General features: G+C 35.3%; 1 protein-coding gene across 1 annotated transcript; it reads right to left on the reverse strand.

Moving 5' to 3' along the window:
* On the reverse strand, nucleotides 1–26,583 carry LOC134231894 (uncharacterized; the record flags this gene model as incomplete). The annotated part of the gene is made up of 58 exons (XM_062713850.1): nucleotides 1–150; nucleotides 1,145–1,189; nucleotides 1,335–1,388; nucleotides 1,577–1,602; nucleotides 1,961–2,019; nucleotides 2,182–2,202; nucleotides 2,782–3,088; nucleotides 3,230–3,443; nucleotides 3,604–3,798; nucleotides 4,208–4,415; nucleotides 4,623–4,734; nucleotides 4,849–5,026; nucleotides 5,161–5,258; nucleotides 5,715–5,854; nucleotides 5,951–6,101; nucleotides 6,197–6,589; nucleotides 6,711–6,881; nucleotides 7,018–7,204; nucleotides 7,365–7,576; nucleotides 7,869–8,052; nucleotides 8,581–8,889; nucleotides 9,038–9,201; nucleotides 9,329–9,542; nucleotides 9,653–9,802; nucleotides 10,004–10,290; nucleotides 10,608–10,782; nucleotides 10,878–11,081; nucleotides 11,173–11,276; nucleotides 11,364–11,505; nucleotides 11,670–11,821; nucleotides 12,272–12,562; nucleotides 12,662–12,934; nucleotides 13,080–13,213; nucleotides 13,423–13,571; nucleotides 13,655–13,772; nucleotides 13,955–14,048; nucleotides 14,437–14,658; nucleotides 14,761–14,914; nucleotides 15,012–15,142; nucleotides 15,235–15,476; nucleotides 15,585–15,744; nucleotides 15,853–16,104; nucleotides 16,238–16,438; nucleotides 16,803–16,962; nucleotides 17,054–17,236; nucleotides 17,514–17,624; nucleotides 17,812–18,052; nucleotides 18,192–18,363; nucleotides 18,533–18,779; nucleotides 19,097–19,224; nucleotides 19,437–19,603; nucleotides 19,704–19,884; nucleotides 23,753–23,938; nucleotides 24,176–24,391; nucleotides 24,521–24,710; nucleotides 24,825–25,060; nucleotides 25,539–25,842; nucleotides 26,521–26,583. Coding segments are annotated over 58 exons (10,212 nt in total), but the record flags the coding sequence as incomplete, so codon positions are not given.
* Between the last annotated feature and the right edge of the window lie 3 nt (nucleotides 26,584–26,586).

Below are 26,586 nucleotides of genomic sequence, written 5' to 3' on the forward strand. Positions count from 1 at the left end.
TTAAAAAGGACCCTTCTCTTTCTTGATGGTCTGTTTTGCTGATGCAATGGAATCCTTGACTGGTAGCAAAGGCTTAAAGTTGGATTTCAGAAGGCGGTTGCTGTAGTAATCAGCATCATGTTTCTGTTCTACCCAATTCTGTACCGGAACCTGCATTAATAAATGTTTTTTAGTTAAAAAAAAATTAGAAAGGAAAAATTTTAAAATTCCTGAAAATGGTGAATTATATTCCAGAATAAACAAGATGTGTTTGTGAAACACTGATCACCCGCATGGCAGATTTTATAGTGAGGGTTGCATTCCCTTAAGGATAAATAACACAAACTTTTTTCATAAATCAGGAACATTTCTGATAGATTTACATTTAAATTGGTAACCTGAAAAATGTTCATCAAGTATAGTGGTAGAATTTTATAAGATTTTGTCATAAGGTTAAAAATTTGTGCAAAATTTTGTATGGAATTATAAAGAAAACAAAACAAAATCTCATATTTAAGCACCAAGGAAATCCTATGATTTCTTTATATTTCAGGGATTTTTTATTCATGTCATTTCAAGTCAAAATCAGTCAAAAAATATACATCGATCCATGCATCAAATTTTTGTTTGTGTTAAGTACCCTTAAATGCATGTCAAACTCCAAATGTCAAGGTCAAAAGTGTTGGTACCCAAAGGAAGGTCTTTTTACAAGGAATACACTTGTGAAATAAGAAAGCCCTAGTTTTAACTGTTCAAAAGTTTTATATGACCAAAGTTAAACTGTTTAAAAAATGGGTCAAAGTCTTAGGTCAAGTTCAAAAGTTAAATATTATTTATACTAGCTGAAAGTTCTTGTCACAATGAATACATATGTGAAGTATGAAAGCCCTAGTCGTAACCATGTTCAAAAGTTATGGCCATGGTTAAAGTTTGTTTTTTTTTAAAAGAAGGCCAAACTCCAAGGTCAGGAGGTCATTTGGTGGTACCCAAAGAAAGGTTTTGTCACAAGGAATACACCTGTGGAATATGAAAGCCATAGCCCCACCCACTCAATAGTCATGGGCTAGGTTAAAGTTGACAACAGACACACAGAGAGACAGACAGACAGGACAAAAACAATAATACCCCCGGGATCTTTCAATCTAGGATTTTAAAAAAATTTTACCATTTCCTTTTTATCAGGCAATGGAACCTTTTCTTCAGTAAAGTTCTGTACAAAGAAATAGGTAGAATACATATAAATATATACACTTGACAGGGCATTCATGCCATAAGGACATGTTTTAAATTTCTTATATATTTTTTCCAAATTGAAATGAAATATAAATTGCTTTAAATTTTTTTTGAAAAATTACCTCTGATTCATCAAACATGATCTCTGGTTCTTTCCAAAGTATTCCAGATGAGCACTGCAATACAAATACAGAATATAATTTAATGAAGGAGGAATCTTTTTAAAAAATTGATATACTATAGATTCAGAAATACTTTGTAAAAATATTCTTCAAAAAGAGTAAAGAAATTAAAAAACAAATAATATCATGATAAATAAACCTATCTATTTTTGAAAAAAATAAAGTATTTTCGACAGCCCTACCTGATCCCCAGTCTTCCCTTCTTCTCCTAAAATAGAAAATGTAACAAATTTCATTTAAGTTTCAGTTTCCTAGATCATCTTCAATTCTAAAGGCACTGTAAATGTGCTCAAAAAAGTATATTCAACAGGAACACAGTCTTCCTCATGATTCACTTAAATAAATCTGTATTTCATCAAAACCTGATCCTCTCAGAATATTTGTTGGTTCTTCATTTGATCTACCAGTAATTTGAATCCCCCTTATCCATTGATTGTAAATGAAGTCAACCAGTAAAGTTACAAATATAAAACCTGATACACAAAGGGCTTAATGATTCAACAGGGATGCAACTTTGGGTATTTTGAAACAAAGGTATAAGTGGTAACAAGTATGGCAATATCTACCTTCATCTGATTTGTTCAGACTGGCCGTGGAAGCTAATGTAGACTGTGACCCAAGAAGTCTGAAAAAGAAATTGTCAAATACATGAAGTGCACAACAACACAATATAAAATAATAGTCACTGTGACAAGATTTCAAATCTACCATGCATTTTATCATTTATCTTGTACCAATTCATAATTGTCTACATTTTATCATATAATTCAAAACTGATTTTACTCACTCTTTTTCATAGGGTTCTTTCCTACAAGAAAAATAAAAAGATTCTTTTAAAATTATTTTTTTTTATAGGAGTACTTCATGACATACATACATGTATTATGCATATCAGCTAAGCACAACTTTTACCCCCTTCACAGAATCATGGCAGGATAAAAAAAAATCCCACAAAATGATATGTGTCCCATATTTTGAACAGTTTTCCAGAAGCTGTCGTTCTTTCTTTTATTCTATAGCTATCACAACACTGAAACTTTGTTTGATGTGTTGCAAGCTTCTGATGTCATTTTGATGCATTTTCTCACTCAATCAAATATTCTATAATGTTATCTCAGAGCTCTAACCTTTGCCAAATGCCACATCTTATTTTCTTGATCAAAATGGTATGAAATACAAGGATGCTGAACAAAGGACATTTATGGCTAAAGGTCATCTGAGTGATTCGAGTGACAAAAAATTCTAAGCTTGAATAATCAACATCAGAGTACCGTAAGTTAATGCTTTCGAATTAAAACTTAGATACAGTGTACATTACACAACTTGTTATCTACAAAATATTATATATTTTTAATCAAAAACATGTTTAAGTACTGTGTTAATGTACCTTTTCTTGACCTTATATCTCACAACTGCCAACACGATGATGACCACGACCGCCACCACCACCAGAACAGCAATAAGTGCTATCATCCAGGGCAGGAGCTCACAGTTAGGCTGATCCTGAGGACATGCGCACCGGTAGTGGTTGATTTCATTATAACAGATAAGGGGCGCCTCACAGGGATCACTGAGACATTCATTTATATCCTCGGTACAGTACTTCCCTTGGTAACCTCCTAGACATTCACATCTGTAGTAGGCATCAAAGCTGTGTGTTCTATGGGTGTCATTGCAAGGATAAATACCTGTGGCTGTAAATAAAAAGAGTACAAATAGAGAATTGTTTTTAAATGTGCATTAAATTGCACAGGTTTTTGTCAGTGCATTTTCTTCCCTAGAATGCAGTACCTGTACACAAGTAAATGTGTCATTAAAATACTCAAAACAATTACCAAGGCATTTTCCACCATTTTGACATGGCGATTCCATCAGCCCAAACTTGATGGTAATTGGAAGAGAAGTTCCATTTCCACTATCCAAGAAAAAGAGGTTTGCAGAAAAATTCCCAAACTGGTTCAGTGGTTGTGAAAACTGGACTGTGTAACTCAGCCATGATAGTTTATCAGCAGGATGTGGCAGATTTTCAGAAAAATTACTCATACAAGGCTGATTCTGATGGAAAATAAGATCTATTTAATCAATCAATTTAAAATGAACAGAATTTAAGAATGACAAGAGAGACACATCTGTATACAGAATATTTGACAGAATAACAGGAATATTGTGTTTCTAACATCTGAATTCATAATATCATGTTAAATCAAACCTCTTTCAATGAACAATCTCCTAGGACTGATGGTATTCTCCTAGCTTCATCAGATAGAGATAAGTTTGCTGTTGAAGACCCAGATAATTCTAAATGCAGTGAGTCTGCCAATTCCACATCATAAGCTCCAAGTACTGCTGTCCAGGGTTCATCCCACAGCTCCACATTAAAGTCATTCTTAGCCTCCAGCAAAATCTAAAATTAAATTCAAAACATCAAGTTCTTTGATGCATAAAAAATTTCGCTAAGTTTAACATGCCTCCTCTGGAGACCAGATGGTAGAATTTTGTGTTTCTTGTATATAATATTACTCATCACATATTATAATTTGAGCAAATAGTCTTTTATAACCCTAAAGTAAATGTACCAGTATTTTGAGATGGTCCCTAAAAAAATACCTAGATGGAAGATTTTTCCTAAACTTGGCAAGTATACTGAAATCAATGTATGTTATATATGATGTAAAACTAATTTAAAACAGTTTCTCTATCGTAGTTTTCACACAATAAAACCCCAGTGAGCTCCCTTAGTTAACAGGAATAAGGAAAAAAACATGCAATTTAACTGAGTTTATGTTCAGAATTGATCATCAGTAAAATCTTACACTGATAGGCTCTGTTGGATCATCATGCAGTATGGATTGCCCACTGTGGATGAGGAAGATGACCGGTGGATCGTTGATAGCCTGGATGTTGATTCTGATGGTGTCTGTGCTGTTTGCAGGAGGAATATCAGGGTCTCTCTGTTCCTCATACATCACAATATCAATGTCCTCAACTCCAAAACAATCCTGACATGGAGTGTACATCAACCTGTATAACAATATCAGCTCATTTAACACCTGATTTCTTCTTAAACTTATTTACACCAAGTTCTTCTTTGTATGAAAGAAGTTCAATATAATCAGAGAATATCTTGTTCAAGAGAATATCTGATAGGCACAAAATTAAAGTAGATATCTCTGAGATAGTATAGAACACCTCTTAAAAGGACTTCAAATTAATAAAATGAAAACTTACAGTCCATCAGAAGACAAAGTAGCTCCACCCAGATTAAAAGTTTTGTCTTGAAGTTTGAACTTAATGGTATCACCTTCTTCATCTGTTGCTTCTAGTTGGTATTTTACAATTCCTAAAAGTTTTTAACAGAACCTGACAGTGTGGCAGTTTTTCAATGAATATAATTTTATTTATTCTGCATAACAATTATTACTTGTAAGTGTTGAAATCGGTCTAGTATGCTTACCTGAGTCCTCCAGAATGTTTACATCTTTTATACTGATAAGACTGGGTGGTGAGTTATAAATGGATGCTGCGGTATCTGCCAGTATAAACATAGTCTCCCTGCTGAAGTATGCTGGATGTAGAGATCTCTTCTGTCGTGATTCAGCAGGCCTGGGCTCAAGGTTATATGTACTACATACCTAATTATAGCATATAGCATTGGTTAATTCAAACAAAATTTTTGTAATTGTAAATACTTTGCAATCCAGCATATCATCTTTAACAATTTTTTAAACTTTATTAACAAATGAAACCAACACAGAGATACATTTACCATGACAGTCATTGTTTGTGTGTTAGGATCATACATCTCTTGTTCCTCTGCAGTTAGATGAGTGCAGGTCTTGCTACTGATCTCCCAATACTGCATATCTAGATATATAAAAATGCATTATTTAACCGACTCTCTTATATTTTTGAAACAGATATTTACAGCAATGTCAGGGGTTTCTAAGGACTGTGTGATGTGGAAATCCCTAATAAGTCAAGGGGAAAGCAGCCCTTGTAGGGGGTTTGGGATAAAGCTGTTGACATTTCTCAGTACCTGCAATCTCTTGCTACCAATTTTGAGTGTCCAGAATTGTTCAAAAGTGTTAGTGTTAGAAATTATGATTTCATCATAAAACTTCATAAATACAAAACATTAACCTATGCAGACAGGATATGAAGCATTTGAGATAATGATGGTCATTACCAAAATCATGTTTTATAGTAACTCATTGTTCATTTCTTTTTAGCAGAAGGATGTGAATTCCTTGGATAATTCACCTAAAAATGTTTCTTTAAGCTAGAGTAAATAATTATTTAAAGAGATTTATGAAAACTGACTTGAATTCCAATGAACTAAAGTTGTCCTGTTTCCAGTGGTCACTTTTCCCACACTATCAGGATAAGACATGGTAAGAGGGCCAGGTAGTTCAACATTTCCCAGAGGAACCAAGGAGAAAGAGAAACCATGGCCATAAAACCTTTAAATAAAGAATAAAATATATAATCGTGCTACTTGCAATGAACAAACTTTCTAAAAAGAAAAAAAAATCAATGTTTGAGAGTTTTTGCCAAACCTCTTATACAGAAGTCTCTGGACCATGTCATTAGATGTTGCTGGGTCTTGTATGTAAGGTACAAAGTTAGTGGAGGCATCAGAACTGTATGTGGTCTCCAGATCTCTCTGTGTTAGCTTAGTCACAATGATTGATTGTCCATCTGCTAAACCTATATACATAAATATCATATATTAATTCTAAGTACTGTTATATTCATCAACCTAGCATTTAAAGTTAGATTTCCCTTACTATTTATTAACCTACCACTTGGAGTTGAGATGTCAAGGTCAGCTGTAGACCTCTTTCTGGCAGAGAGTGAGAGCCTCTCTTTGATGGCCGTACCATTGGTGGAGGTGGCTATCACAGATTCACTGTTGGTGATGACTACAACTCCTAGACTCTTGTTAGTACAGAGCATGGCTTCATTGCACAGACGCATGGTCACAAACATCTGCTTGCCCACTGGCATCTTGAATCCATCATTTTTTGAAGATGATGAATTTTCATGCATAGGATTTAGCTCGGATAATTTCCTCACTTCTTTGCCATTTATCCACAAAGATCCATTTCTGATGCTTGCAGACCCAGACATGTTGTAACCAACCCAAGTACAAGGGAATATATCATCTGTGTTTTCTTCTGAGCCAACACAAAGATCTGAAATATCAGATTGTCTTACAAACATGACATAATATTTAATTGTCTCCCAAAGACGTATCTCCAACACTGTATTTGTTCAACCAGCAGATCAATATAAAACATGGTGAACTAAGCTTACCATATCTATTGACAGATGGATCCTCTGACTTTGTGAAAGTGAAGCCCACAGTTGAAGGATCGTTTTGTTGCAGAGATTCTTTGGGGAAAACCTCCTCAGTAAAAGGCATTGTTCCAGGTAAAGTGGTGTTCACAGAATCTACTTCTGGTGGTATCAACTTCACAACAACTCCTAGGTATTTTCAAATTTTAAATTTAAGCACTATCACATTTATAAAATGCATCCTAAGCTTTTTTTTTCAATACAATGCTGATATTTTAGCAGAAAATTCAGTATAGAATATACATGAAAAATTAAATCAATTTACCTTTTGTGTCTGTGTAGACTGTGGTATGGCCAGCCCCATTGGTACAGGTGATGGTGGCATAGTAGGTCTGGTCATGTTCCAGTATTCCACCTAGCTGGTCATTGATTCCTACAACATTCTGTCCTGTAGAGGTGAAGTTCTGGATATCTGTAGATCCTGGAGTTGTTCCTATAGCCCAGGTATATTCCTAGAAAGGCAAGAAAAGAGAAATATTTCTCAACATCTTTTCAAAGGGCCACATACACTATCTTTTATGAAAAAATTACATTTCAAAAGAATAAGTTGTGTTTTTAGATGTGTACTACGATCATTCTAGCAGATTTTAAGTAATTTAAGATAATACTTACCACTATACCACTTTCTTCGTCATCACATTTCCAGATACATTTGATGGTGTCATTTGATTTCTGGTATTTAACAGGAGTACTCTCCCCTTGTCCAACATCAAAATAGAAATCTCCTCCCATGATGTCCAGATCGAATTCTGGGACCGTATCATCCACATAAAATCCATTGGAGGAACTCTCTGTGGTGGCACCAGATCCTGTCACACCACGTACTGCAAAGGGAAAAAAAATCAGTTCTGCGTTTGGAATTGAAAGAGGAGCAAAATTAAAAGAACGGCTAAAGCAATAAATGATTCTGAATACAAAATTTAAAACTTTATAATGCAAAATCATCTTCAAGACAGTTCAATGGTATGACCATTACATGTCCCTGTATATACATGCATTGTTAAAAGAATGACATTAAATTCATACATTCAATCCTTTCCAGCCTTATTTATGCAGAGTCTTAATTGTAATTAACCTAGATTTTTTTTAACAAAATATAGAATTGTGCTGTGATACCTGTCATGTAGTAAGTGATAATCTCCTCTGATGGATGCCCAGTCTCATTGTAGATTGTCCTTTTGGAGGGTAAGCTTATATTGGTCAGTGTAAAGAATTTCTGAACTGTCACTGTGGCATTACAGTAAGAATCACAGCCATAATGGGAGCAATCACCATAACAGGGAATGCAGGGATGATCAATCTGTAAAATAATACAATCGGTACACAATCTTCATTCTGTTTCATTAGTTCTATATTAGGGCTGGGCAATAATATCGATATTTCAATATATTGCGATACAATGCCAAAAAATATCGTATCGCAATACGATTTTGTAATATTGATATATTGGCAATATGCTTACTTTAAGGAATTTTGTCATTAAATATAAAAATTGACTTATGAAAGTTTGTTATTACGCCAAACAGTAAGACAGAAGTTGTTTTGTGGGAACATTTCAAAGCATAACTTAAATAAAATCAATAAGATTTTTTTCCGTGTTGGTTACTTGTCATAGTTATGTACTTTCTACATGTAAATTAAAATAAACATAGTAAGAAAAATCTGTTTAAATTACATTGAAAGTATTGCAATACATATTGCAATACAGTTAAAAATATCGCAATATATCGCAATACGAAATCTTGGGCCAATACCCAGCCCTATTCTATATAATATATGAAGCAAAATGCTTTTACACAATAAAAGCAATTAAAACAGCAAGTTATACCGGTGTGAATTCCACTGCATCAGTTAACAAAGGAGATGTTCCGACGCCAGCTTCATACAACATGATAGGATTGGTATAACTGATGAACTGAGGACCAGACCTACACAGGGTCCCTACAGCAGGGGGCATCTCTAGACCAGACAGAGAAGCTTTAGTTGACCAAACACTGAATCTGTCTTCATGTGGTGGGATCTCATTGTGTCTTTTGAAGACATGGAAAAATAACAAGGCATTGGTGGACAACTGTGGAACATCACAGATTTCATTGATAAACTCTTCCTCCACATACACCATCATACACCATTTGGTCTGTTAGAGAATATTTGATGTCACGTTAAAAAATAACAAGAATTTCAACAGCTTTTTACATTGTACAATCGTTTTAGTCAAATTCTTAGATAAAGAATGATAAAGATTATTGATTTGGATGATAATAGATGATAAAATCAGTACTCACTGATGTAGAGTCCTCATTTTTCACAGCAAATTCAATTTTGTAATTGTTAAAGTCCTCACTTGGATTCACTTTAATTTCTGATACTAGTTTACCCATTCTCCTTGAGTTATTAAAGTAACGACACCATGACACAACAAATGCACTTTTGTTGTTCTGTTTATCAGCTGCAACAAAACATGGCAATATCTAACTATTCTTATTACAAGTTTTTTCAAAATCTATACTTTCTTGTATAAATGCACTGCCATAAAAATAATGAAATGCATTTATAGGACCTGTATATTGTTTTACCAGAGTAGATTTGTATTCCACAAGAGTCGTAAGCCACACTTTGGATTGTCTCTGGTTTATCAATGACACTGGAGCCCTGTTCATCCACCACATCATAAGGAGGGTAGGTTCTGTTGTCTGGGGCCTGTGTAGTGGTGGTGGTTGTCGTGAAAGTCTCATTCATGAAGTAGCCTTTATTCAGAAGGTAATCTGCACAGATGCATCCATCGCAACTCTGAATACAGAAAATTACTCTCTGATTAATCATATAACATTGGCAGAAAATTATAGCGAGTTTCATTTACTTTGCTAAAGTGAGTTTAGCTATAGAAATTGTTCAATTACAGGTGGAATAGGATTAGTGAAGCAGCAGACACAGTTCTCAAACTCTTTCTCTTCTTCATATTTGTATGTTGCTAGACCCTTTTCAGGTCCATCCCAGAATAAAACCTCTGTCACTGCTTCTCCACCCCTGTCAGCTGCTTTTAACTTCAGCTGTTCAAAGAAATCAAAAAAAGTACGTGATAAAATGACATTAAAAAGGAAATTTGAAAAAAAAACTGACGGAAATATAAACAACATATAAAATTCTAATGAAAAAAAGAATATAGCTTGCTGAAAGCCTTATGCATGAAAAGATGTTTTTTAATACTGCAAATTACTTTCAAAATTTGTATTTTATTCTTTATCTTTTACCTTGTATATTCCCCCATTAAACAATTCTGCCTTCCTGTAGAGAGCACCTGCTCCCATAATATCATGGTTTGTTGCATCCTTAGTCAGTACAAGTTTTACATCAACAATGTCCTCCACTGCCACTGGCATTACATACTTTTGATCATATTTTACTTTCCAGAATTCACCTTCTGGGTCCAACATTCCAAGTCTGTTAAGTGTCTTCCACTGAGGATCTTTCATGGCAATAATCTGATTTGGACATGATGCAGACTGGAGACTTGGATTTGGAAAATGTAAAAATGTGCCTAAAACAAGAAAACAATTTTGAAGTGTCATAAAATAGGGTGAATTTATATACTGGTATTTCTTATATAGAATAAATTTACCAAAAATATTATTGGATTTTAATAGGTTTTGACAAGTATATGTATACTTTTTCCACAACTTTTTACTTTTTTCTAGAGGTTTTCTATCAACATCTTACTTTACGTCCATTGAAATTAAAATCTAATGATAAATGCATCAGATAATTACCAACAATTGTGACTACATTGTAGATAGACAGAATGTATTCAGATTGATAATCAATCATTGATAGAAGGTATTAAATCTGATTTCCTACCTTGGACCTGACTTGAGTCACCAAACCAGAGTAGATCTTGTTGGAAGTCTGTCCCATCTATAACGACCCCTGACACGGGTACAGTGTCATCAACCAGGACTGGTGGGGATTCTATGGTCAGGAAACCTCCAGCACAGTTTATCACTCTCAGCTTCACATAGTATGGAACATTCTTCTGCAGAAAAAAAAATTAAACACAATTTTAAATGCGTGAAAAATTTTACTGAAAGAACCACTTGTAATTCATATTCTCATACAATTCTTGTGTACCTGTAGCTTTTGATCCACAAACTGATAGAAAGAGTAGTTGCTGGAGAGTTGAATCCAGTCATTAACTAATTCTCCTTCAGTTGTACTATGACAGGACTCATTCCTCCACAGAGAGAGTTCATATGAAGCAACACCAGACTCTTGATCTGTGAAACCCTCCCATGTCACGTTGACACTACTGTTATCTGTTGTGTAGGCAACAGGCTGAAAAATAATAAAAATGCTTGATAGAAGTCATGTTGGTAAGAATATAAAACTTTGACTTCAAGTCTGACAAAGAGATGATGTTACCCACCATGTTGTACCAGGGCCCTATTTTCAGTTGACCTTGCTTTGGCTCGGTAATATCAACCAAAAACTCGGTGGAAGACATTGCACATTCTCCAGACTTGTCAGTACCTATAATTGTAAAAGTATTTGATATATTTAACAGATTTTTCATAAGCTTCAGCTCTTGATAGAAAATTGAACCACATCTTTACTCACCAATAACCCAAACAAAGTAAGTTTTCCCCTGTTGTAAGTTTAGTCCTTTGAGTGTTGTGAAGGTATTTTTGCCTTGGTTGGACACATCCAGAACAGAAAATATATCCTTTCTATCTTCATCAGACATACCGCCTCCAGAAATCTAAAACAGTTCATAAAGGAATTCATCTTTTTCATGCAATTAAATATTTGTTGAGGATTCAATTCATGAAAATATTTCGAATGAAATTTGGGGTATAACTACTAAGAACCATAAAGGGTTGTTTACACTTAGTGTATACAAAATCAATATTTTTTGCAACTTACATATTCTTTGCAGCTGTTGTTATTAGCATCTGTGTTATTGGAGATTGCAATATAATACATAAGGATGTCCAATTTAGATGTGAATCCTTCATACTTTACATCCAATTCATTCAGGGAGTTTATACATGGTGCTGGACTGGTGATGTTGCCAGCTTCGAAAAATAAAACATTTGATAAATCCATTAATTATACACGTTTTAACTGAATTAAAAAAAAAAAAGATCAGTTAAAAAGTTTCAACTAGAAAAAGAAAAAAACCATATAAATGCCCTTTAAATATGGATACTCTGATTATTAACAATAATTTCTTCTTATTAAATATCTATTTAATGAGCCATCCTCTAATTGAAGTTTGATTACTGAAGGATCTTTATACCAAATTTAGTCAGAATTAGCATAGTGGTTCTTGAGAAGTTGAAAATATCATTAAATCAAAAAGATTACAGATTAATAGACAGCTAGACAGACAATGGGTAATAAGAAACCTCACTTTAACTGTTAGGAATTTATCTAACTTTTCTAGCTTGGTTCTCAAATATGGCTGGAAGGAGAGGGAATGTTGGAAAAAATATCATATTACCTTCACTGCAAACAACAATTACCTGTAACGCCTCCATCGTATCCAACATAGAATCCATTAGAAGTGACCAGTGTTTTGGAGAATGATTTACTAACAGCATAAACAGAGAAGTAATAGACAGCAACACCTGGTGTTAGGTCTAGATCATAGAATGTAATAGAAGTATTTGTTCCAACATTAGTGTAGGGTACCACATTGTCCCTGGTTTTATTAAAGCGTCTGTCTGTACCGAGGGCTACCAAGTAGTAGGCCACTTGTTGACTCCTATCCTGAGCTGCCACTTCATTTTGGTCTACATGAAGACCTTCATTACCTAGATGCACACAAAGAATTAAAATTGAATAAGATTTGAAGAAATACATGAATACAGTGTTTAAATATTTTGAAAAAACTTGGACTGGTTAAAACTCACCACTCTCAACATCCACTTGTACAATGGCATTAGGTGGCAGACCAAATCCATTCCAGTTGGCATATACTCTTGTTTTAGAGGGTAAATAATTAAGGTCATATCCATCAATATCTCCATCATACACCTTACCAGGCAGAAGTGGAGTGTTTTCAATAGTTACCCCAGTTGATCGTAATGTATACTTGTATCCAATAGCATTTGTGACTCGGATCAAATTAATGTATGTCTCCTTATTCTTCATTTGAAGCCCATCAATTAAACCAGATGTTTTTACTGTAAAAGTTGAAACAAGAAATGTAATATGAGTTGTTTTGAAAGGTTCCTTTTTTTTTTTTTTGACAGTTATCATCTTTTAATACACTGGATTATACATTAAGTCAATTGCTTTAGAAATCCTATTTCTCCTTATGAGACTAACCTCCCATGTCTAAATATCTGGAGATTTCCAGTCCATCCAGTCGTCGGATTGCCCACTCATACTTCACAACAGGACATGGGTCCCCTGATACATCCCAGCTGGCCTGTATTGTAGAGGGGTCTGTCTGATAGTCTCTGTATACAGAAAATGAATCATGATAACAAGAAAATTTAGAGAACTCTGATCCTCCCCTTTCCTGCCTTATAGGTTGGAGGTTCAAAGATTGAGATTTAACATTTAACACTCCACATACTTTTGTGAAAAGCAGGGGACAAATAAATGGTCACAATTCCATCCCTCTCATAAATATTAAAGTAGATTTGATAGCATGCTAAATATTTACACATCAATATGCTCTCCATTGACCATGTCAATGACTCCTATATGTGACAGGGGTGGTCTCCCTTGACTGAGGTAGGACATGTAGACACCATTTGAAGTAGCAACACTTGATAAACCAGCACCATTGATTCCTTTGACAGACACAAATACCTGTAAACGATAGTGTAAAATAAGCATATATAAAACACACTAAATATAATAACACCTACTCCATAGAAGACTTCAGTACAGACCTGTCTGTATCCGTCCAGGTTGAGTTCTGTGACTGTGTGGTGTTTACTGTCAGCTGGAATGCTGTAGAAAGCTTTGATCTGACCTCCTCCAGGAGAGGTACCTACAGCTATCTGGTACCTGTCAATCAGCATTTAATAATCAAATAGGAGCTGACCATGATAGAAATAACCGAGAGGTACCTACAGCTATCTGGTACCTGTCTATCAACATTTCCCAATTAACTAGGAACCGAGAATGATAAAAGTAAATAAAACACAATGCATTATATATGGTTAAAGGGGTACAGTAAATTGACATACTCCACAATACTGGACTCTGGGTCAGTAAATGGTATCCATGTTACAGAGAGAGAAGTCAGAGACTCGGTACAGACAGCATCCACGGCTCGGCACTCTGAAAAAAATAAAAACAACAGGCCCTTGGGCTACATTGCTCATCTAAGTCTACATTCTCATACTGATAAATTATAAATTAATATGCACAGGTAGAAAATAAAATCACTAAGTGTTCTCCAATTAAAATTTATTCAATTCAAAAGTAAATTTATAGGTTTAAAGTCAACTTTACTAATTGTATCATTCCTCACTTTAACATAAGTTTGACTTTGGCCAAAATAATTTTTAAAATAATTTTTTTTTTAATTTTACATATGAACATACAAACATATATTAAACAGACTGAGTGCATAATCTTTGAACCTCTGGGCCAGGTGAGATAACTAATGAAATATTAATTTTTACTTAAAAAATCATGAATATATTGTTGACAGCTATATACAGACCTTCTTCGGTTAGACAAATCTTTGCATTCATGGCCACAGTGTTTTCAGTACTAGAAGAATCTATGCGGTAGACTGAGTTTAGGTCAGCCACCATGCCTGCCTTTGGCGGAGTGAGGTCCAAACCCACAGCATTGGAGAATGCATTGATGGTCATATCCACACTGTTAATGGCTGTCACTGTCACATAATACTCCTCTCCATGGTGCATCTTCTTCCCAGCACCTATCAAACAATTCTCCACATGTCATCAAAATTCAAACTAGGGAAATGTATGTCAACACCTTTGAGAGACAGTCAGAACTAATTATGTTCAGATAAAGGTACCTTGTAGTATAAATGTTTGGATATTGCCTGGGACAACTCCTTCAGAAAATACTGAGTCATCTCCCTTAGATGTGCCCATTATGATGTGGAATTCCTTTATGGGAGATTCTGTGTCCACAAACCCAGTCCAAGAACATACAATGGGAACTGATTGCTGCCATTACATATAATAATGTTCTTTAAGAACTTCTGAATATTTAAAAGCAAAACAAAATAATTATCATTAGCAATTTAACCAGTATAATATTTACCTGAATGTAAGCTGGACAGGATACATTGCCAGCCTTTGGTGGTGTTTTATCTATTACTATTGTTCCTGTAGCTTTCTGGGTCACCAGTCCAACAGAGTTCTCTGCCCATACACTTATGATATTAGGTTTTCCTGAAAAGCATATTGGAATATTACCAATCTCTTGCATTCTTGTATTATAAGTTTACTTTAAACACTCTAATAATTCACTAAAATCACCATACCAAAAATATCTGGCTCCACTTCATTGTTTCCTAGATAGCTGGACAACGTGATTGATATCTCCACCTCCTTTCTCTCACTGAGATCATCAGAGAATGGGTAAGTTCCCACAGCATACCAAGCTCTCACTACTTCAGACTCCGAGTCATTGTAATGCCACATGGCTGACAGGGCATCATCTGTTGATTCATAAACCTGACTGTCATCTGAAATGTCCATTTCCTGAGCTGACTTCCCAGACAGCCTACAAAGAAGGTCTCAATACTGACATGTCTCATTATTTCAGGGGTAGCATAGCATGTACAGGAATGGTTAAAATACACAAAGACTATGGTAGGATCCATTGGTTTACCTATCTATGTCAATAGTAGGAGAGGTCTGGTCCACAGTAAATCCATCAGAACTTGTTTGTAGTACATTTCCATTATTTGTTATTCCTCGGACTGTGGTGTAGTATGTTCTCTCAGGTTTTAGAGGTATGTTAATCTGGGCATATCCAGAACTTGTTAATCCTAGAAAAAAATCTCATTATTAAAAGAATTAACAAATTTTAAATCAGTCCAGTTATAGCATATTATAAAGGACCCTCATATTCTTCTAATATTTTAATGCATGCTTACCTTTTCCAACAGGATCCAGTTCCTCCAGATGGATGATATTTGCCTCTGTGAAGGCCAGAATGTCCTCTCCATTTAGTTCAGTACCCACAGCCATCTCAAACTGCATCACTCCGTGCATGGTGCTCTCAAATCCAGTAAACTGGACAGTAACAGTGGTGGTGTCCAGTTGATAATCCATGTCTGATGTGAAGTCAACGACGGCATCCTCACCAACAATCTTATCAATGTTGTCAGCACCATCAACAACCAAACCTTTAGTTAATAGAATATTGATATTAAAAAAAAATGTCATATACAGTAATCTGTAAACTTTCAAAAAATATCAATAATTTGGCAAAAACAAAATAAAATTCTCTGAGCATTCAAACATCAAGCAGACATTTACCAGCTTTGTCCTCCTCCATGACCATGATAGGAGTGGACACAGTGGCCAGTGGACTGACCAGGCCTGCTCCATTCTTAGCTTTCAGTGACACATAATAAATGGGAGATTTAGTTGTCTGATTTGTGACTTCTAAAGTAAATCCTGTTATGTACTGACTGCTCTCTGTTCCAAAAGATCTCCAAGCCAAAACATCATCACCTCCTAAGTAGTAAAGACGATCACATTTTCTGTATTTCATTTTTATCTAAGATTTTAATCTTAATATTTTCCTGATATACAAGGTACCAGTAGTACTTAACTGGAATGTTGTGAACACCGAAAGCACAAGTACAGTTGATTTCCAATAATTCCAGCTTTTTAATTCTTGAGCAAACAGTACTTATTATCATTATGATTGTCCATTTAATCCAATTCCCAACCCATATTTTTCATCTCTGATACATACAATTTCTGTTCACCAAAATTGTTCTCTAGATGTTGAAGCATCCAGATTTAATGAGACATCATATTTATCAAAGAAAAATTTGGACAATGTGATAACTTATGAAGTATTTCAAAGTAATACCTTGAGATGTGCCTACAGCCACCAAATACTCTGTTACACCTGATTCATGATCCCTACAGAGCCAAGAGGCCTGGATACCCTTCTTATCCGACACCCAGACATATCCATCCACTCTGTGTTCTTTGGAGCTCCCGGTCACTCCAACTCTTAACCACATCACCTAACAAAGATTACATTGAAGTCAATCTCAGATCAGATTTCATAAAATATTAGTGTTAAAAGTATATGTAAGAATACTTGAGTAATATTACCATAGGAGGAGATGTGTCAATGATGACTCCATTGGTTTCAAATGCGGCAAGGAAGCCAGCATGATTAACAGCCCCCACCCTCAGGCTGTACCTAGCACCCTCCTTCAGAGACAGTCCTGACCATGTGTGGCTAGTTAGTGATGCATCACTTATATTTTTCCAGTCATTTTTCATAGCTGAAAAAAGGATTATAACATGGTAATTACACTATCAAATCAGTGTTTTATACATGTTTCAGCAGAACTGAATGTCACAAGACTTGAAAGATTTACACCTTATTACAATTAATTTTGCAAATCGGGTTTCATTCTCAAAATTTAGCATTTAATTGAAATTCCAATGCTATGGACATGAAAGGAAAACTGAAGAAGAAAATAATGTTGCGTGTCTTTATCAGTCTAAAATTTCTTGCTTTCAAAATATATATAAAAACAAACCTGGGTATTTGGTTCCCAGTCAATCTTTGTGATCTTGTACCACCAGAAACCTCAAAGATCTGTACTTTGATGTGATCTACACCCGATTCTTTGTCAGAATACTTAAAGCTGACTGAAAGCTGGTCTACTGCTGACTGCAAACATGGAAGTAAGTAACATATATATTTACCCATGACTAAGATTTTTTAGGAGCAGGACTTTGGTCTAAAACTTTATATCCAATTTTTAGACGAGTTGTAGAATCTGCATTAGTGATTTATTTCCAGACGTCAAAATTTATGAATGAAAAAACCTTACCATAAATTTGGATATAAAACCTACTTGGAATTCTTGATCTTTAGATTGGAGACCATCCCAAAGGTAATGCAGATATGGGGGTGTTATGTCAACCACAAAACTGTTAGTGTTGTTGATAATGGAGTTGAGAGCTTTGTTTGTGGTGCGGAGAGAGGTCTGAATTCTATCTCCATGACTATGGTGGAACTTTAACCACTTCACACTGTTAGCTGTGCTGGGGAATGGGGCCCAGTCATGGATACGTTCATAATCGTACGTCATATTTCTGAAAAATAAAAAATCAAATTTATTTCAAATAAAATATAAGTAAAGTTTTATTTCATAAAATGCTTACTTACTGAAACAAAGTTCTGATTGACTGATAATTAATGACGAGGCAAAATGACCAGATGATGTGAACTTACTTGGCCCTGTAAACCTTGACATCATAGTGACTGATGTTGGACTCTGGATCCAAGTAATTTCTCCATTGAAGTTCCACTTTAGCCTGGCTTGTTGTAAACTGTAGGTCAGTAAAATCCTCAGCTGACCCGTCCACCACTTCTCCAGCTACCGGCTCAGTCAGGTCTACCAACACTGTATAACAATACAAAAACTAATTGGAATGTCTGGTAATGAAAATTGTCAGAATATACTCTTAAAGAAATTGTTTTGTACTACAATACATGTATCTATGTTCCAAAAGCCACTTTATCCATTCAACCGTTACATGGGGTTAATTAATTGTACTCCTAGGAGAACCTACCTCCATCTGAGACCATGGAGACATTGAGCTGTCTGTGACCACCATTGAATGCATACACTTTAGAGAAGTATTGTCGATTATGCTCCAAGTATTTGCCTGGCTCGAGCTCCACACAAGCGTAGTGAGTTTTACTGGAGAACTGAGTCAGGTTAGCTACATCTGTTGAGTTTGGGGAAGATCCCACACTGATCATATACATAGCTATTCCAGACTGTGGGTCATAGAAGCCCAGCCAGTTACTGCAAATCTAAAAAAAAAAAGATGGTTTAAGAATTATAGGCAAACCTTGTTATCTTCAAATCTATGGTGCCAAAAAAAATATTGATACATCGTAGAATTCCAGATATTAAGGGTATACTTGATATTAAAGGTATACTTAAAACATAATTATGTGTATGGAACTTTCAAATCACATCCACATATCCATGGTATTTGAGATATCAGTGTTTGAGATAACAGCGTTTAACTGTATTTCAATTCTTATCAAGTCATTAATAGTTAAAGTAAAACCAAACTTTTTGATATACCCCTTATTAGTCATCTTATTTTATAGACTTTAATTACCTTATCTGGGTACATGGTATACTGTAGATCTACTTTATAAACCTCTCCATCATTCACTGTACCAGCAATAGGAGGAGATCGGTCCACTATGATGGCAGAATCAGACACACCTATTGTCCTCAGGTCAACTGTAGTTATAAAGAATATATCAATTAAACAAGAATTTTAAGAAGAGTCATGTTACAGTTACTCAGATTTGTCATTTTAATCAAAATTTGTATCAATCTCCAAGATTTGCCACTTTGTTCATTAGCTGCAATTGGCGATTTTTGGTATCATATAATCATTTGCAATCACCAATTGTTATCAATTTATTCAGTCAAACAAAACACTGATGTACCATTGTTGACAGCTTTGATTTTAATCCATACAGGAACTCCCTCTGTCAGCTTCTTCAACATGGTGATGTTTGGATTGAAATCTATGGTGGTCCACATCATTTCATCACAATCTCTTCTAGTTCTTCCCAGACAAAGATCATTTCTAATAAGACCAGAGTCTGGATCTCTGAAATAAAGGAAAATCTGATCCTCAGGTACTGCTTTTAATGCAAGTCCCCTGTAGTGACTATAATAAATATATAAATACAGATGTACATGTTACTTACGATGAATTGTGTGACATGCTCAGATTGAACTGGTCCTCCTCATATTTTATGTTATAGATTTCATACACAAATGGAGGAGTGTTATCCACTATGTATGGAGTGGAGTGACAAAAACTGGTGGCCAGAGGACCTCCATATTCCACTTTGTTGATAGCTCTAACAGTGATGAAATATGGCCCATCTAAAATTCAGTTAATCAAATGAATGTAAAGACATGAATTAGAACACAGACAGATAATCTGATAAACATTTAAAATTAATATTTAAGGTCTTCCGTCTTAACGGAAGACCTTATAGTTATTGTACTGTTTCTTATTATTATTATTATTATTATTTTTCTGACACGATTTCTCGAAAACTACTGGATAGAATTACATGAAATTTTCAGGAAAGATATGTTGTAAGATACTCTTGAAAGTTCCAAGATAGGTTTTGGAAATTCCTCTCTGGTGCCAAGTTTTGGACCATTTTCCTGATTTTAAAATGACATTTTGTCCACGATTAAACTCAAAAAAGGTAAAAGATATCAATGTGAAACTTTCAGAGTTTATAGATGATGATCAATACTTTGTGACGCAACTTTTCGTTCGTCGTCAGTACTTCCTGTCGCTACCGGAAGCCATTTCAAAAAGTCCAATTTTTCAACTTTCTTTGTTTTTCAATATTTTTCATTTATTTTTGGAATATTAATAGAGACACTTCTATTGATGCTTACTATATAAGTTGTTTTCATATTGATTAGTCTGAACTCTAGATATTAATATTTGAAAATCTGAAGCGGGCCCAAGATGGCGGCTGTCTCTGTCAACTCCGCCATTTCGCGAGTAGGGGCTTATGGAGGCAGCTGAGCGTTTGATTAAACCATTCTGACATAAGGATACATGAAATGCAAAAAACTACTTGGACTCTCACGTAGTAGTACGTTGCAATTCAGTGTCAATCTTAAAAAACTTGATTTCCGTTTCACTGCTTTAGTGTTACTGGGCTAAATACGATATGTAATGTGTACAATGTGTTAAATATACTTTTCTAACGCCGAAATAAAGTAAAGGTGATAAGAATGTTTTATTTACTTAATTTCATTGAAGCTATTGCACCTCTTTAATAGATCAGTACAAAGAAAAGGTGGGAATATTTACGCGTGGCTTTTGACACGACATTATGAATAGTGGCCCGCCTTTTATGATTCTTAGACAGGTGTACTGTTCCAAAAGTATACACAAGTATATTTAAAGCAGTATTCCCACTAGCTAAATGGTTCGCGCGTTGGGGATAAAAGAGAAAAAAAGGCGCATTCAAGTTGGCGACCTGGATTCATTCCTCCTTGTGATCAAAATTTTGAATCACTTTTCAGCTCGATTTTACAAGTTTTTTTTTTCCTGAATCGCACGGAAGACCTCTCGTTGCTCGCAACGAGATCGTATCTAGTTTCTTATTATTATTATTATTTTATTTTTTTTTGACTTTCTAATTTTGTGCACGCGATTTCTCGAAGACTACTGGATGGAATTATATGAAATTTTCAGAAAAGATGTGTCGTAACATGAACTTGATCTATCTGAGCGATTTTTTGAAAATTCCTATCTGGTGCCAAGTTACGGGACATTTCCTGAAATTAAAATGACATTTTGTCCACGATTAAACTCAAAAACGGTAAAAGATATCAACATGAAACTTTCAGGGATTATAGATCGTGATATATACTATCCAGGACGCGACCTTTCGTTCGTCGTCGGTACTTCCGCTCGTTAAGAGAAACGAATAAAAAAAATTGTATTTTCTAACTTTTTTGTTTTTCAATATTTTTTATTTATTTTTGGAATATTAACAGAGACCCTTCTATTGATGCTTACTATATAAGTTGTTTGAATATTGGTTAATCTGAATCCTAGATATTAATATTTGAAAATCTGAAGCGCGTCCAAGATGGCGTCTGCCACTGTCAACTCCGCCATTTCGCGAGTGGGGGTTTATGGAGGCAGCTGAGCATTTGATTAAACCATTCTGACATAAAGATACATGAAATGTAAAAAAATTACTTGGACTTTCACGTAGTAGTACATTGTTATTACGTGTCAATCTTAAAACTTAATTTCACTGCTTTAGTTTAACTGGGCTAGATACGATATGTAATGTGTACAATGTGTTAAATATACCTTCTTAACGTCGAAATAAAATAAAGGCGATAAGAACGTTTTATTTATTTTATTTCATTGAAGCTATCACACCTATTTAATAGAATATTTGCACCTGGCGTTTGGCGCGAAATTATCAATAGCGGCCCGCCTTTTATAATTCCTAGACAGGTGTATTGTTGCAAATGTATACACAAGTATATTTAGAGCAGTGCTCCCAAAAGCTTAATGGTTTGCACGTTAATAGATCACGTAGTAATTACGTTGCAATTCTGTGTCAAACTAAAGATTTATTCCAGGGTCTTCTCAAACGTCTTCTGTAACTGGTTTTGGTTGGTTCTCTAAGTAGAAAAAGATTTTCTCAAAGATCTGAATCAAGTTATTGAACATAAATGGTATCTGATTTCTTGACTGTCGTAGAGCAAGGCATCTTTTTCGGCAAAACATTTCAACCTTTTTATGAAAGTGTAACTAATCGGCATAGTTCACTTCTGAGACGGGAAATAAAAAATTAAATTATAGTCATTTCACTGCTTTTGTGTTACTTTTCTATAGAATGTGTACAATGTGTTAAATATATTTTCTAAACCTCGAAATGTAGGCTATGAGAACGTTCTTTTTTCTTAATTTCATTGAAGCTATCACACCTATTTAATAGATCAGTCCAATGAAAAGGCGCGAAGATTTAACGTGGCGTTTGGCGCAAAATTATAAATAATGGCCCGTCTTTTATAATTCTTAGACAGGTGTACTGTAGCAAAAGTATACACAAGTACATTTAGAGCAGTACTCCCAATAGGGTAATGGTTAGCGCGTTGGGGATAAAAGGGGAAAAAAGCGGATTGGATTTTCACGCTGGCGACCTGGTTTTAATTTGTGACCAAAATTTTTGTTTACTTCTCAGCTCGACTTTACGAGTTTTTTTTCCACAATCGGACGGAAGACCTCTCGTTGCTCGCAACGAGATCGTTTCTAGTTATGCCTACTTTTTATGACTATTAGGTTTAAAATCAGTTTGCAGCAATTCTTTTTTCCAGCTGAACCTTTTCTCTCTTTTATTCAAACATAAAATTGTCATAGATAGAGTGATCTTTTGCAAAATTAAAACAAGAGGCCCATGGGCCATATCGCTCACCTGAGAAGCTTTGACCATTCTGTTCATTACCAGATTTCCCCCTTGTAATACATAATGCATCCCCATCCTACCCCACTGATCATAATTTAGACATTTTGAAATCTACACTACCTCAGGATCCGTCCATGTGCATGTAAGTTTAAGCTTTTCTGGCCCAGTGGTTCTTGAGAAGAAGATTTTCAAAGATTTTTTCTATATATTTCTATGTAAAACTTTGATTCCCCATTGTGGCCCCACCCTTCCCCCGGGGGTCATGATTTGAACAATTTAGAATCTACACTACCCTAGGATGCTTCCACATAAGTTTCAGCTTTTCTGGCCCAGTGGTTCTTGAGAAGAAGATTTTCAAAGATTTTTCCCATATATTTCTATGTAAAACGTTGATTCCCCATTGTGGCCCCGCCCTTCCCTCGGGGGTCATGATTTGAACAATTTAGAATCTACACTAACCCAGGATGCTTCCACATAAGTTTCAGCTTTTCTGGCCCAGTGGTTCTTGAGAAGAAGATTTTTTAATGACCCCACCCTATTTTGGTCTTTTCTTGATTATCTCCCCTTGTGAAGGGACTTGGCCCTTTACTTTAACAATTTAAATTCCCCTTCACCCAAAGATGCTTTGTACCAAGTTTGGTCAAAATTGGCCCAGTGGTTCTTGAGAAGAAGTCGAAAATGTAAAAAGTTTACAGACAGACAGACAGACGTACGACGGACAAAATGTGATCAGAAAAGCTCACTTGAGCCTTCGGCTCAGGTGAGCTAAAAAATTAAATAAAAGTGACCTGGTAGAATGGTGTAAGGAGCTTCCAATGGAGTCATCATCACACTGTTTGTCCACTGGGATTCATCAAACAGATGAGCATGAGGATCGTGGTGGGCCTTGATTTTCTCTTCACAAATTTTCTCTCCAGCTGTCACAGAGTAACCAAGCAATCCTGTCTCATTGTCATAAATACCATCCCAGTTAGCTGGAAAAAAAGATTAACAAATGTAAATTACAAAATTTCTTGTCAGTTTATTATTACAAACCATAAAAGGCAGCCAAAATATGCTGTTAAGCATGATAATAAATGTTTTTCTCCATCATGCTACTCACTATGTCATTCTACTTAGCTTCTATGACATGCTTAATAGATTGTTCACCAATACTGCTCACTCCTTAAAATGTATGAATCACAAGTCTTTAAGTTTTGTGACAGATTTACCGGATATGTATCGGTTGGCCCTGGTGTACTTCAGGTCAGTCTTGAACTCATGTCCATTGTATACAGTGTCTGATCCCTCTCCGTCTATGACGATGCGGTGGTTCCTTCTGGAGGGATCTACCCCAACACAGTGTCTCTCCCAGTCTTGTCTGTCATTAGGAATGAGGTCCAGACAAGGGGACACCTCTAACACATCACTCGTCATGTTTATCTGGTCTATTACAAAAAGGAATGAATGAAACATGCTGTACGCTCTGTAAAACTACAGAGACAAAATCTCTAATTTAGAAAGGACTCTAGAGTGTATCACTGAATATTTAAGAAGATACATGTATTTGTACTTACATATAGTAGGATCAGGGGGTGTAAAATCAGTGATGATTGATCTTGATGACAAAATATTCTGAAACCCTAGTGCATTTTTTACTTTGACATTGAAGTAGAAAATCTTATTATGTGGCAGCTTTAAATTGTTGAATTCAAACTGTCTGTTTGATCCAACTCCAAGTTTTTCATAATGTGTGTAAAGTCCATCCTAAATGAGAAATACAAAATCTCAACTGTATTTAATAAACTTGTAAAATAAATTCTTTAACTAATATATGATAGAAAACGAAATTAGATTTACACTTACAAAACTATTTTTTACCTTGGATAATTTGAAATCATGCCCTTCTATGGCTTCCAGCAGCTCACAGTGACCACTACCAAAGTCGTAATTGAAGCTAAGGCACTTTGTTGCATGCAGGTGATTGCAGTATGCTGCACACTGTCCTGGGGTAGATATCTTATCATACTGTTGATATAAAACTCCTCTACCTGTCAGACGACCAGATTTACCAGTGGAGAAAACACTCATGACCTTCTCATTCAATGGGTCATCACCTGTAAAGTATCATTTTAATAGAAGTTTAATAATAAACGAGTGTATGTAAAATATTGCAAATATACAATATAGAATTTAGCCATGTTTATAAAATACTACATGCTCTAACATAACTTCACAATTAAAGGTCGAGTATACAATTATCATGTAAAAAATAACATAGAAAAATAAACTGTGGATATAGAGACTGATGAACAGATGAGTGAATACTCTTAGCTTAAAACACCAGCGAATTCTTAAAGGGTCCTTAATACTGTAAATGTATTACATTTGGAGTGTACGATATTTGGCGGAGATTCAATTTTCAACAAGTTAGCGTAGATTTGATTTAGCGCTGTCTAAATTTGCTAATTATGAAAGTTAACAAGACACTTAGCGATGTTCTTGAATTAGCGAACTCTGCTTTCCTCCAAAATCACTAAATAGAATACACCGCTAAATGTAATACGTTTACAGTATATCCATAATAATACTGACCCACATCATAGTTGACCGTATTTGCTGCAATGCTGGTTTGATTCCACCTGACAATCTGCTCTCCCCAGATGTCCCTGCCGTACCCCACAGCCACCAGAACCTGGGTTATGGGGGAGTCCTCATACACAGTGACCAGTCCCTTCATCACCTGGGGGTTACTGGTCGATCTGAAGGCTTCTGACATTCTCCCTCCTGGAATGGTCATGTCAAAAGTCTCCAACTGACAGGTGGCTGGTACACTCACACCCGCTTCATTGGCCACGTGTACGGTGAAATACAGAGGAATTCCAGAAGGGTTCAGAATCTGTTACAGAGAAATTTACATTCTTAATGCATGTAAAAAGTATGCAAACTGGCCAATAACTATGTAATTCCTGTACTTTGGAAGACATGCAAGTACAGTCAAACCTTGTTAATATCTTCAATTAGACAGAGGAACCAGAAGTCTCTGTCAAGACTGTAGCTCTACTGGTTTGTACTTATCAAAAACCATTGCACTATTTTATGTATCTTTGTGTAGTCTACTTGTGTGCCAATTTATTTTGAAATCAAACTAAACCTGTAGAAGAAGTAACATTTAAAGGAATTTCACAGAAAATTCTATTTTTAGTAACCATGGCAACAACGTTCATCGAAATTAAAAACCGATGCACTATTCTATGTATCTTAGCGTAGTCTACTTGTGTGCCAAGTTATATTGAAATCAGACTAAAATTGTAGGAGTAGCGTTTTGAAAAATTGTTTATAGACAGATGGACAGACAGACAGATGGATGGACGCCGGATGCATTACTATCGCATAAGCTCTTCTGGTCTCTGACCAGTAGAGCTAGAAACTTAGAGATATCTGAAGATTCAGGATATCAAGGTTAAAACACAATCATTAAGATTACTTGGAAAAAAAAGTTGAGATAATGAAAATTAACTGAACGGTATTCCAAATGATTTACATATTTTTTTTCATGATATCCCGAAATACCCACTTCTGTCAAAGCAGTAGAAAATCCTCCCAGTTCCTTTTTACGAATAACATCTGAACCACCAGGGAC

Source organism: Saccostrea cucullata, unplaced genomic scaffold (genome assembly GCF_032062105.1).
Source record: "Saccostrea cucullata isolate Sc308-1 unplaced genomic scaffold, CSIRO_AGI_Scuc_v1 ctg4366, whole genome shotgun sequence".
Classification (NCBI taxonomy): Eukaryota; Metazoa; Mollusca; class Bivalvia; order Ostreida; family Ostreidae; genus Saccostrea; species Saccostrea cuccullata.